This window comes from Leopardus geoffroyi, chromosome C3, assembly GCF_018350155.1.
Source record: "Leopardus geoffroyi isolate Oge1 chromosome C3, O.geoffroyi_Oge1_pat1.0, whole genome shotgun sequence".
In the NCBI taxonomy this organism is placed as follows: Eukaryota; Metazoa; Chordata; class Mammalia; order Carnivora; family Felidae; genus Leopardus; species Leopardus geoffroyi.
The window spans coordinates 41,451,865-41,464,571 of NC_059338.1; the positions used below are offsets into that span (position 1 = coordinate 41,451,865).

General features: G+C 35.3%; 1 protein-coding gene across 5 annotated transcripts in view; it reads left to right on the forward strand.

The window, feature by feature from the left end:
- CEP350 (centrosomal protein 350) overlaps nt 1-12,707 on the forward strand; it is a 156,343-nt gene that overhangs the window by 114,660 nt on the left and 28,976 nt on the right. For all 5 annotated transcript variants that reach the window (XM_045452555.1, XM_045452558.1, XM_045452557.1 and 2 more), the window contains 3 exons: nt 2,467-2,678; nt 6,194-6,338; nt 11,852-12,012. In XM_045452555.1, the coding sequence (XP_045308511.1) occupies nt 2,467-2,678; nt 6,194-6,338; nt 11,852-12,012 (518 nt within the window). The remainder of the gene's footprint in view (nt 1-2,466; nt 2,679-6,193; nt 6,339-11,851; nt 12,013-12,707) is intronic.

Sequence of the window (12,707 nt, forward strand, 5' to 3'; positions counted from 1 at the left end):
GCACTTGCATGTGCCGAAGGTTGGTGGTGGCTTTGAAGGAAAGCACATAATGCAGTGGTTTGAATTGCAAGCTGAACTAGCCATTTTTTTTCATGGAGTACCATTTTTACTTAAGTGTCTAAAAAACTGTTATTCATACTTGTGTATTTGGCAGTTTCTCAGAAATAAATGAAGCAACTTTGTTCAGAGAAAACAGGGGCTACATTTATTGCCAGTGATAAAATTTAAGCTTTCAAGCAAAAATTTAGGATTTTAGAAATGCCATTTTCCCCATCTTGAGCTGGACAGCTTTCCAATACTTAAAAGACTTTCCTGATACGATGGGTGATGATACTAATCAGGGTCATTTTTTCATATCGTGCGATAAAATGTGTCAACATTGGGAAGATCTTCAGAACTCAGTGAACCAGTGTTTTCCAAATGACCAGTGATGATTTAGAGAATCATGCATGGGTAGAAAACCCATTTAAAGTACAGAGTTGACCAAAGGATTTTAATGTAACATCACAAAAAGTTTATTGATATGGTTTTAGATTCTACATTCCAGCTAAAATACAAGGAACGACCAATGGTCAAATTTCAGTGTAGCATCAAAAAAGAATATCCACAATTATCTGTACAGACCGTTACAATACTCTTCCCTTTTCTAATTACATATATTCTTTGAGAGGCCAGATTTTCTGCATATGCTTCAGCCAAAACAACAGATAGTTACAGATTGCAGACAGAAGCAGATAGGAGATTCCAACTGCCTTCTGTTAAGCCAGACATTACAGATATTTTAAAAAATGTAAAATAATCCCTCTCCTTTCAACTAAGACCTTTTTTGGAAAAATGTAGTTATTTTAAAATTTAGTAAATGTCATTTATGTTAACATGTAGATTTATTACTGTTTTTAAATATTTTAATTTTTTTTCCATTTTAACTTCTAGTGTGGTTAATATTGATAAATATAACCATATCTGTAACCACAGAAAAAGCTTTTTGTGGTCTTCAGTGATTTTTCAGAGTATAAAGATGTCCTGAGACCAAAATGTTTAACTCCTATCTTAGAGCAATGTTTTTCCTGTTCAACTCTCTAATTTATTAGAACTATTGGCCTCCTTAATCATGGAAAAAGTGTTATTGGGTAAATGTGATAAGACAAAGGCAATTTTAATGCAATTTTAATTTCATCAAATACAGCCTATGAATAGTTTAACTGTTTAATAAAGTAAAGTAACCTAAAAGAAAAAATTGAGTTGATCCTTAACACAGGGATTAGGGATGCCAACCCACACACAGTCAAAAATTCATGTATAACTTTTGACTCCCCCAAAACTTTAGCAATAGCTTACAGCTAACCAGAAGGCTTACTGATAACATAAATAGCTGATTAGCCCGTATTATGTATGTTATATGTATTAAATAGTACATAATATATTACAGTATCGTATTATTCTTATAATAAAATAAGATAAAGAATATGTTTTAAAAAATCATAAGGAAGAGAAAATACATTTATAGTATTGAATTGAATTGTATTTATTTTTAAAAATGCACATATAAATGGACTTGTGCAGTTCAAACCCATGTTATTCAAGATATTGCTTATGTTAAATAAGCTTATTTTGCAGATTTCAGACCCAGAATCTTAAATGAGACTTTTAGAATTGAGTATATCAAATGTTAGCAGTACTGATGCAAAATATGATATCATCTAATTCTTGTGGGGCATTATACCTACAAAGACAAAGAAGGAAAACAATGTAAATTCTTAACATTATACAAGTATAATGTCAAGGTTTTTCTGTTTAGTGTCAAACATATTTGTTTTCTTGGAAAGAGCAAGGGTTATAATGGACAGGAAATTCCAGAGACAGGATAGTGCTAAAAATTCTGGAAGCACTAAATGAAATTCACTGTATATCTCCATCGATCATGCAGCTCTAGTTCATTCATTATTGTTGCTATGTTACATGTTATTGGCTAAATATACCACAATTTATTCATTTTACTATCCGCAGATATTTGTGTTTTTTAAACCGTGTAAATGTCTCCTACTGTATATATGCAAGATTTCTCTAGGGTGTGTATACCTAGGAGTGGAATTGATAGATAATGGAGTATTGTCATCTTTTCCAAGTGTTGCCAGCCACATTGTTTTTCAAAGTGGTTGGACCAACTTACACTCATATACGAGAATATGAGTTGTCATTGCTCTGTAGCTTCCCAATCAGTTAGGTTGTCAGTCACTGTCATTGCTGATTATATGTTTACAGATCTCTCCTTCAGTTTGCTGTCAGCCAAAATTCTTACTTAGACTAACAGACTTTACAGTAATGTGATTCCTTAAGTGGTGGGATTAAAATTGTATCTAAATGCAATTGGTGAAATTATGTAAAAGCAAATGTAAAGTGTAGCTGTGGAAAATTTCTTTTGACCAAGACTGTGGTCTTTTTCTTGTTTTTACTCTCTCTTTGTAGAAATAGCAAGTGAAGCAGAATCTCCAGTACCTTCTTACTCTCACCTCCACAGTGAAAGCTCTATTCCAGAAGAATTGGGCAGCCCTGCTGTTGGATATATACCCTCCGAGTCTATAGTTCAGGAGCAGTCAGGGAGTCCAGATCATAGTGTACTTACTGAAGAAATGGTTTTTTCACAAGAACTGGAATCTTCTACCTCTCCTAGTAAACATGTAAGTTAATGTATATTTATTCCTTAAAGCTTCTTTAGACCAAAGTCTTCTGAAAGTTATATTATTAACAGTTAACATTCTTGCAATTAATGACAGTGTTGACTATTGCCCATACTGTAACATACAGCATATGATATTTGAACAGGAATAAAGCTTTTCATAGATTCCTAAAGATTAATAAATATATAAATTTTAGTTTTAGTGGCAGTCGTAAAATTATATATTATTAAGTCTATTAATATTGAGGGTATAGGAAGTTCTAAAATCTTTAAAAGATAATTTAAGTTTAATTTAAATTAAACTTAAAGATAATTATAGAGGGACAATACAAGTGCTTATTAAAATCTGTATTCTGACCTATAATAGAAACAGTAAGATCTTAAACCATATCATTGTGCCTTTTCTATAATTTAGTGAATAGTTGCCCTTATAACTCATAAATCAGAATAAAAGTAATGGTTGCATTTCTTTAAGGCAGATCTGAAATGGTTATTGACTCTGAATTAGAATAATGGTCACTTCTAGAATAAGATTTTCCACATTGTCCTTAATTCTGTATTTCATTAAAAAAAAAAACATATCTGATGAGGGGGCCTGAGTGACTCAGCCTGTTAAGTGTCCAGCTCTTGATTTTGGCTCAGGTCATGATCTCACAGTTTGTGGGATCAAGCCCTGCGTTAAGCTCTGTCCTGACAGCTCAGAGCCTGCTTGGGATTCTCTCTCTCCCTGTCTCCAGCCCCTCCTCCCCCGCCCCTCTCAAACTAAATAAATAAAACTAAAAACAAAAACAAAACCTATCTGATAAAAACTTAAGCTTAGAAACTTAACTGTTTCTTTTTAAATTTGATTTTATAAAGCCTACAAAGGAATTAGCATAATATTATTAAATATTAAGTGAACATAAACTTTGTTAAAGTCTCTGTCTAAAAAAAGGAACCCATTTAATTTCAAAATGGAGTATCTTTTGATAGAGTCTTCATTTCACCGTGGATGTGAAGAATGAATTGCATTTCCTCTATTGAAAAATCAGATTTATGTGTGTTATAGCACCTGAAAGATTTGGGGGAAAACATTTTTTATCCAGTGATCCAATGAAGAACCTATTCTGTGCTGTGTAGCAAAATATTCCAATGCCTTGGGCACATACTTGAAAGCAGAGTTTTTAGATTATAAAAGGCTTCTAATTAAATTATATTAGCAAATTCTTAGTTATTATGTGAAAATAGGCTTGTATACATAACCATAGCATGGAATTTACAACCAAACTATGCTTTTTGACACAATCTTAATATTACTTCCTGTGAATTGGTTAAATCCCACCTAGCGTTGTTATTGACATTCAAAATAGGCTGATCAAACACTAAAAATTAGTTTTTTTCCTGACAAGCAAATATGGCAAAGAAATAAAACTAGTGTGTCTTAAAGTGATTTTTTATAACTGGGGCACCTGGGTGGCTCAGTTGGTTGAGTGTCCGACTTCAGCTCAGGTCATGATCTTGCAGTTTGTGGGTTTGGACCCTGGGTCAGGCTCTGTGCTGACAGCTTGGAGCCTGTAGCCTGCTTCAGATTCTGTTTCCCTCTTTCTCTGCCCCTCCCCCGGTCGGCCTCTCTCTTTCTCTCTCAAAAATAAACATTAAAAAATGTTTAAGTGATTTTTATTTTTATTAAAAAAATTTTTTTTTTAATGTTTATTATTGAGAGACAGAGAGAGACAGAGTGGGAGCAGGGGAGGGACAGAGAGAGGATGAGACACAGAATCTGAGGCAGGGTCCAGGCTCTGAGCTGTCAGCATAGTGCCTGACGCGGCGCTCGAACTCACAAACTGTGAGACCATGACCTGAGCCAAAGTCGGACCCCCAATCGACTGAGCCACCCAGGTGCCCCTAGTGATTTTTATAATAAAAAACTAATACTTATTCGTGCTTACTTGCCAAGTGCCAGCTAATATGCCAATGCCTTATGTGGATTATCCTCACAAGAAATCTAGAGATACTGTTTTAAGCCCCACTCTGAAGCTCAGTGGGCTAGGAAACCTGCCCAAATTCACAGATATAGGAAGTGATGATAGCCAGGAATCAAATTAGATATTCCACTTCCTCCTGGTGGCAGGATAGAAATGATGTCCTTTGTAATCTCTTGTAGACAGTCTTCTTACACTTTGTTTTCTTCCCTTCCTCCTTCCCTCCCTTCTTTCCTTCCTTCTTCAAAATAGTACATATTTAGTATTTAAAAACATTTTTTTTTAATTTTATTTTAGAGAAAGAGAGTGTGTGAGCAAGGGAGAAGGGCAGAAGGAAAGACAGAGAAAATGAGAGAGAGAGAGAGAGAGAGAGAGAGAATATCTCAAGCAGGCTCCACTCTCAGCACAGAGCCTGATGTGGGGCTCAATCCCACGATGGTGGATTCATGACCTGAGCTGAAGTCAGGTCATGAGCGTTGGGACGCTCAACTGACCGAACCCCCCAGGCACCCCCATATTTAGTATTTTTAAAGTTTTTTTTTCAGTTTTATTGAGATATAATTGATACACAACACTGTATAAGTTTAAAGTGTACAGCATAATGGCTTGGCATACATACATTGTGAAATGATTGCCACAATAAGTTTGGTTAACATCTCTCACTTCATAAAGTTAAAAATTTTCCCTTGTAACAAGAACTTTTATGCTCCTCCCTTAGCAACTTTCACATATACCACACAGCAATGTTTAACTCTAGTCATCACATTTTACATTACATCCCTAGGACTTATGTATTTTATAACTGGAAGTTTGTACCCTTCCCACCTTCACCCAATTTCCCCACAACCCCCACGTCTGGTAACCACAAATCTGATCTCTTTTTCTGAGTTGAGTTTTTTTTTTTTTTTTTTTTAGATTCTACACATAAGTGAGATCATACAGTATTTATCTTTCTCTGTCTAACTTATTCCCCTTAGCATAATGCCCTCGTGGTTCATCCATGTTGCAAATGGCAGGATTTCCTTCTTTCTTTACAGCTGAATAGTGTGTTCCTGTGTGTGTGTGTGTGTGTGTGTGTGTGCGTGTCCATGAGTGCACATGCACGTGCACTTGTGCACACATGCACCACATTTTCTTTATCATTTATCTGTCAATGGAGAATTCCCATATGATCCAGCAACTCCACTTCTGGGTGGAGTCTTCTGAAGGAAATGAAACCACTATGTCGAAAAGATATCTGTACTCCCGTGTTTAGAATTTTTTTAATTAAAAAAAATAAATGAATAAGGGGGTAACTATCACTTATACAATAGCCACTCCTACTTTATTTTAAACCTCTCTAAAAAGCATGCTTCTCTGTAACTTTTTTGTATAACTTAAAAAAAATTGAGGTCGATTTATCCTTTGTATAATTTGTAAACTGTTTTTACTTTTTATGTCATAGAGTTACTTAACACTCTTTGTATATATTATTAACTGCTTGGTATCTCAAATGCTAACTGGATTTTACAACTGTATCACAAAACACTTCCCATTTGGTTTTCCGTTTGAACAGTCACCTCCCAAAAGCTGCACATCAGTATCAAAGCAGGAGTCTAGCAAAGGAAGTCATAGGACTGGAGGACAGTATCGTCTACCTATCAAGTCCCATCAACACTGTTCTAGTTGGTCAGATGAGTCATTATCTATGACACAGTCAGGTAAGAGTAATAACAAGGAGTTTTCTTTGTATTATATTTGAATACCTCTTTAATAAGCTTTGTCTGTCCATATGTTAGTGTAATGTTATCCTTTCTCTCATTTGTAAAGGCTTTTTTCTTGCCAAGAGTAAATCACATAATTCAGTGCTTTTCATTGATAATTAATTATTTCCCTAATTACACAAAATGTGACAAACTGTTATATTCTTGGGTTGTTAATGGGCAAATCATTTATTCATCAGACATTTGTGGAATATTTTTTTCTATGTGCCAGACACTGCTTATGTGTTCCCATAGTGCTCTGTGCATCAGCTTATACCAGACAGCATATAAATTGTAACCAGACTTTACCCAGCAGGTCTCCCCTACTAGCATATAGACTTCTGGAAAGGAGAGTCTAATTTATTAATAATTGGTGGCACCAGGACCTACCAGGTACTTTGCATTGCACATGGCAGGTATTTATTAAATGTTCCTTTCTTTTTTTTTTTTTTTTTTTTTTTAATGTTTATTCATTTTTGAGAGAGAGACAGAATGCAAGTGGGTTAGGGGTAGAGAGAGAGGGAGACACAGAAGCCAAAGCAGGCTCCAGGCTCTGAGCCGTCAGCACAGAGCCCGACGCGGGGCTCGAACTCACAAGCTGTGAGATCATGACCTGAGCCAAAGTCGGATGCTCAACCGACTGAGCCACCCAGGAGCCCCTTAAGTGTTTCTTGAATGAATTAATGATGACCATGGAGAGAGAGAGGAGGAGGTAGGGCAGGATAGCCTAAGTTTTGAAGGAGGAAAGATAGAGAATCAACTGCACATGGCAGTGGGGAACATTGTCTATTCTCCTATAGTCTCTATTCTGCTATAAAACTCTCTGCTATTAGATTATGAAACCATGAACAGCCTCTATTCTGTAAGACTTCAATGTACACAAGATCTGATCTTGGGAAGCATATCTATACAGGCAACGCTCAGTTTATGAGAATTCCAAGGAAGGTTAACACTATATTGAGTGTATGCCTTTTGAGCGCATTTTTAGTTTTCATTTGAGAGTAGACATTTAATGAAGAAAAAGTGAAAAATATTATTCTGTTTTTGGTCTTTGATCCTATTCTGTACCCCCTGTTTTCAGTGTTTCAAATGATGATAAATCATTGGAGGTTCCCACACCCATATTTTTAAATCACCCTTATTTTTGAATAACTGCATAATATTTCAAAGAGTAGATATACCATAACTTATTTAAATATTTCCCTAGTGATGATCATTTAGATTTTGTCAAAATTGCCAATAATGTTTTTTTTTTTTAATTTTATTTTTTATTTTTTTAAATTTACATCCAAATTAGTTAACGTATAGTGCAACAATGATTTCAGGAGTAGATGCCTTAGTGCCCCTTACCCATTTAGCCCATCCCCCCTCCCACAACCCCTCCAGCAGCCCTCAATTTGTTCTCCATATTTATGAGTCTCTTCTATTTTGTCCCCCTCCCAGTTTTTATATTATTTTTGTTTCTGTTCTCTTATGTTCATCTGTTTTGTCTCTTAAAGTCCTCATATGAGTGAAGTCATATGATATTTGTCTTTCTCTGACTGACTAATTTCACTTAGTATAATACCCTCTGGTTCCATACACGTAGTTGCAAATGGCAAGGTTTCATTCTTTTTGATTGCTGAGTAATACTCCATTGTATATATATACCACATCTTCTTTATCCATTCATCCATCGATGGACATTTGGGCTCTTTCCATACTTTGGCTATTGTTGATAGTGCTGCTCTAAACATGGGGGTGCATGAGTCCCTTCGAAATAGCACACCTGTATCCCGTGGATAAATGCCTAGTAGTGCAATTGCTGAGTTGTAGGGTAGTTCTATTTTCAGTTTTTTGAGGAAGTGTTTTCCAGAGTGTCTGCACCAGCTTGCATTCCCAGCCAGTAAAGTTGTAATGAACATCTTCTTGTGGAATATTTTAGTAAGAATAAATTCTTAGAAATGAGATTACTAGCTCAAGCCAGTTGAAGAATGTTGTATATCATATTTATCTGTTGAATATTATTATTTTTATGTATTTGCTTTGAGGTACTCTGGCAAAAAGTTACTACCAGTGTAGTAACATGTCAGTAGACATAAACTTGATACTTGAAAACATGGATTTAGGGGTGCCTGGGTGGCTCAGTCGGTTAAGTGTCTTGACTTTGGCTCAGGGCATGATCTCATGGCTTGTGAGTTCGAGCCCTGCGTTGGGCTCTATGCTGACAGCTCAGAGCCTGGAGCCTGCTTTCTGATTCTGTGTTTCCCTCTCTCTCTGCCCCTCCCCGACTCATTCTCTGTCTCTCTCTCTCAGAAATAAATAAACATTAAAAAATTAAAAAAAAAAAAAAACCTCTGAATTCATATCTTAGTTCTACTACTTACTGGTGACTTTCTTCAGCTTTCTTTCCCATATTGGATAGTCTTTTCCATCTGTTCAGTGGAATAATATTGTAACCAGCCTTGCATGAGTTACAGACTAAGGATTAATAATGTTAATAAGATACTGTTTTATTGGTAAAACATACTCAAGTGAGAATAGTTTTGGAAAAATAGCTCTGAGATTTCTAAACTCCAGATGCCATCTACCTATTGATGATGACATCATTAAATGCAGTGTTTATGGAAGTGGTCAGTTTTAACGTAGTGGAGTTATATAAGCCTTGCTCAAGTGATAAAGAATTTATCAGCCAAATTATTAGAGGCTGCCTGTGTGAAATAATCAGAAACTTAATTTTTTCTATTAGATCATTCTGTCCATCAGGTTATTCTGTCTTGACGTTAGTTTAAACAAACTGAAATATCATTTACCTGCCCCCTCCTCTCTCCCTCACCACCCAAAAAAAACCTTGTAGGAGATAATTCCATAAAGGCAATAAATTCATTCAGTGAGTTGTTTGGGTTAAAAAAAAAATTCTAGAGATTTTTAGATGTTGCTAATGATGAATTTTTTAAAATGTTTATTTTAGAGAGAGAGAGAGAGTGAGCACGAGCACGTGCAAGTGGGGGAGGCGCAGAGAGATAGGGAGACGTAGAATCCAAAGCAGGCTCCAGGCTCCAAGCTGTTAGCACAGAGCCCCACACGGGGCTCTAACTCACAAACCACGAGATCATGACTTGAGCCAAACCCCAGGCACCCCGTTACTAATGATGAATATTATGCAGTAATACTATATTTGGCAGGTATATAATGTATTCCCACTCATTCTCATAGACTTTTATTTATTTAATTTCTACCTTTCATTTGTACACTTTTGGCTTCTTTAGTACTTAAAAATAGAAACATTTCCCAAGGTCTTTCATCTAAAAACTCCCAAGTTTCTCATCAACTACTTTTAAATCTTCACAAGCATACATGATACATATTTTTATTAGAAAAGTCACTGCTGGCGGGGCACCTGGGTGGCTGAGTCAGTTAAGCGTCTGACTTCGGCTCAGGTTATGATCTCACAGTTTGTGGGTTTGAGTCCCGCATCGGGCTCTGTGCTGACAGCTCAGAGCCTAGAGCCTGCTTCAGATTCTGTCTCCCTCCCCCTGCTCATGCTCTTTTTCTCAAAAATAAATAAACATTAAAAAAATTACAAAAAAAAAATCACTGCTGGCATGTGCAATTTTTAAAATATATTAATTTGAAGGCAAGACTACATTGTATGTTAGCTAACTTGACAATAAATTATTAAATATGTATATACTAATTTAAAATAATCATTTTGGGAGGGGGGACAAAGTTGAAACTAAGTGTGCACGAGTATAGTGATCCCCCACACAATTTTATCAAAGTCTTCAAATTTTATCCATGTCTTGAGGTTTCGAAGCACATAAAAGCTTATCCAGCTAAAAGAAGCTCAGTTTTTAGAAGATGCAAAGATATGGGTTTATACTTCATTTTAGAAAGATTTTAACTTTTAGGTCAACCTGCAGTCCTACCCCAAATTATTACACTAGAATCATCAATTGAATCTCTGCAAAGGGCTCAGAACCTTTTAACCCTGAAAGCAATTGATTCTTTTCTTCAGCAATTAGAAGAAAACATAGGGGAGATACTCAGTGGCTCTTTTCTCACCACCAGCATTTTTAGTTTTAGATTGGAAAATCTGTTACCTAAAATATAGCTGCATAAAATGTTTGTTTTATATGAGTATTACTCTTACCACCATTTTTTGAGCTTTTATAGTAGTTCAATTGCTGTGCTGTGTGCTTTGTACACCTTATGTAATCTACACATCAATTCTAGAAATCAGCAGGGGGTCAAACTTACCTTACCAATTACCAGTAACAGATCCAGAGTTGAAAATGGCCTTTATTATTATGCTATTTTATGAGTGTTGATCGATAAATAGTGAGCTTTGCCCATGCTAAGGACTCACGATGATGCCACCAGTGGTATAAGATGGGTATTACTTTCCTGAGGTACCTAAAGTTAGCAACATAGAAGTGACAGGAACTTAGATTTCATTATTTCTAATCCAGATATTGGGATCATTCTATTAAAAAAGACTATAATCCTTTTGCATTTAAATAAGTTCCATAACTAGTTCTTACACAATTTAATCTGAAGTATCTGAAAAAAAAAACCTGGTTATTTATGGTTTAATGTTGTAGCATACATTTGAGTCTTCAGATTTTATACAATAGTATTTCTATTGTAATAGTATTTCTATGGCTATTAAATGTCTCACTCGACATTAGTGTGTGGAAATGATATTATTACTTGATTTGGGGAGGAGGTGTGAGGAATAATCATTTTTATTCTGCGTAATTTCCATGTGTAGTGAAATAAGCAGCATCTTTAAATGACAGTATTTTCATAGCATGTATGTGACACTTATTATAATGAAATGTCTTTTTCATGATTTTGCTGTGACTGGACATCTACTTTGTATGTGCGTGTATATGTGTAGGGAACTGTTGGGAAGAAAATAAGATTTAACTAGCTTCATTTTAGCTATTTTAAATATTTTAAGAGCTTCTAAAGAAAGGTTATAGCAGAGTATATTTCTTTGTAATTTCTTTCTTTCCTTTTATATGGTATTAAGACATCAACTGATGATTCACAGTCAGTGTAAAATGGCAAAGTTTCATTTTTATTTTAATAGGACTTAAAAACTATTAATAGCTAAGGGGAAGGAAAGATAAATATGTTTCTCTTGTCACCAGGAAATAATTCCTCATGATGCCCAAATTTCACTAGCTTAAAAGTTCCTCAATTTCCTGTTGTTTATCTCATCAAGATAGGGTATCTTAAGATTTATTTGAGGTTTCAAATAGTACAATTAGAAAGTGAAAATAAGTAGGAAGGACCAACCGCCCACTATATTTCAGGGAAAAGAGAGATGCAAATCACTAATAAATTTTTTTTCAAAAGCTCCACTTCCTTAATTTTAAATGTTAGATTGACTGTAAGTGTAGTATCACCTTGCTGCTTTCATTAGTAGTTATTAAATTAACTTCATTCTCAAGTTAAAATGAAAGATTTTATTTCCCTTTCAGAAACAACATCTGACCAAAGTGACATTGAAGGTAGGATCAGAGCCCTAAAGGATGAGCTGCGGAAAAGAAAATCAGTTGTGGACCAGCTGAAGAAGGAACAGAGAAAACGGCAGAAGGAAAGACTGAAAGCCCAAGAAGCCAGTCTGATCAAACAGTTAGAGGTTAGACATAGGAAGGGGGTTCAGTATCAAGACTAATGTATATGTGAAGCCTAAAATGTTTTTTTAATGTTGTTAATAAAGTAATGGCGTAGAATTTTTCATTATTAGTTTGGTGCCACATTTTAACCTCTTTTTAAAAGAAATCCAAGGTTATCTAAACAACGCTCTTGCTTAAAGCGTTAAATATTAAAATAATAAATCTTGGGGTGCCTGGGTGGCTCAGTCGGTTGGGCATCCGACTTTGGCTCAGGTCATGATCTTGTGGTTCATGAGTTCGATCCCCACATCAGGCTCTGTGCTGACAGCTCGGAGCCTGGAGCCTGCTTCGGATTCTGTGTCTTTCTCTCTCTCTCCCCCTGCCCTGCTCATGCTCTGTCTCTCTCTGTCTCAAAAATAAATAAAACATTAAATAAAAAAATAAATCATATAGCATCAAGTATTAAGTAAATAGTCTTAAAATCAAATTAAAATAAGAGTTTTTTTTCTTAAACAAGAAAGATTAGGCAAAGGTTGAAATTCACGCCCTCTTAAGCAAAGAATCATTAGATGAATAATTCTGTGAAAAAAGATAAATAATTCTAGCTATTGAAACTGTTACTGCCTTTTTAAAAACAATTTGTTTTTTTTTTAAGCAGAATGATGTTTCATGCCACATTGTCCTATTTGAATGGCTCAGAAGTGATAATTCTAAACTA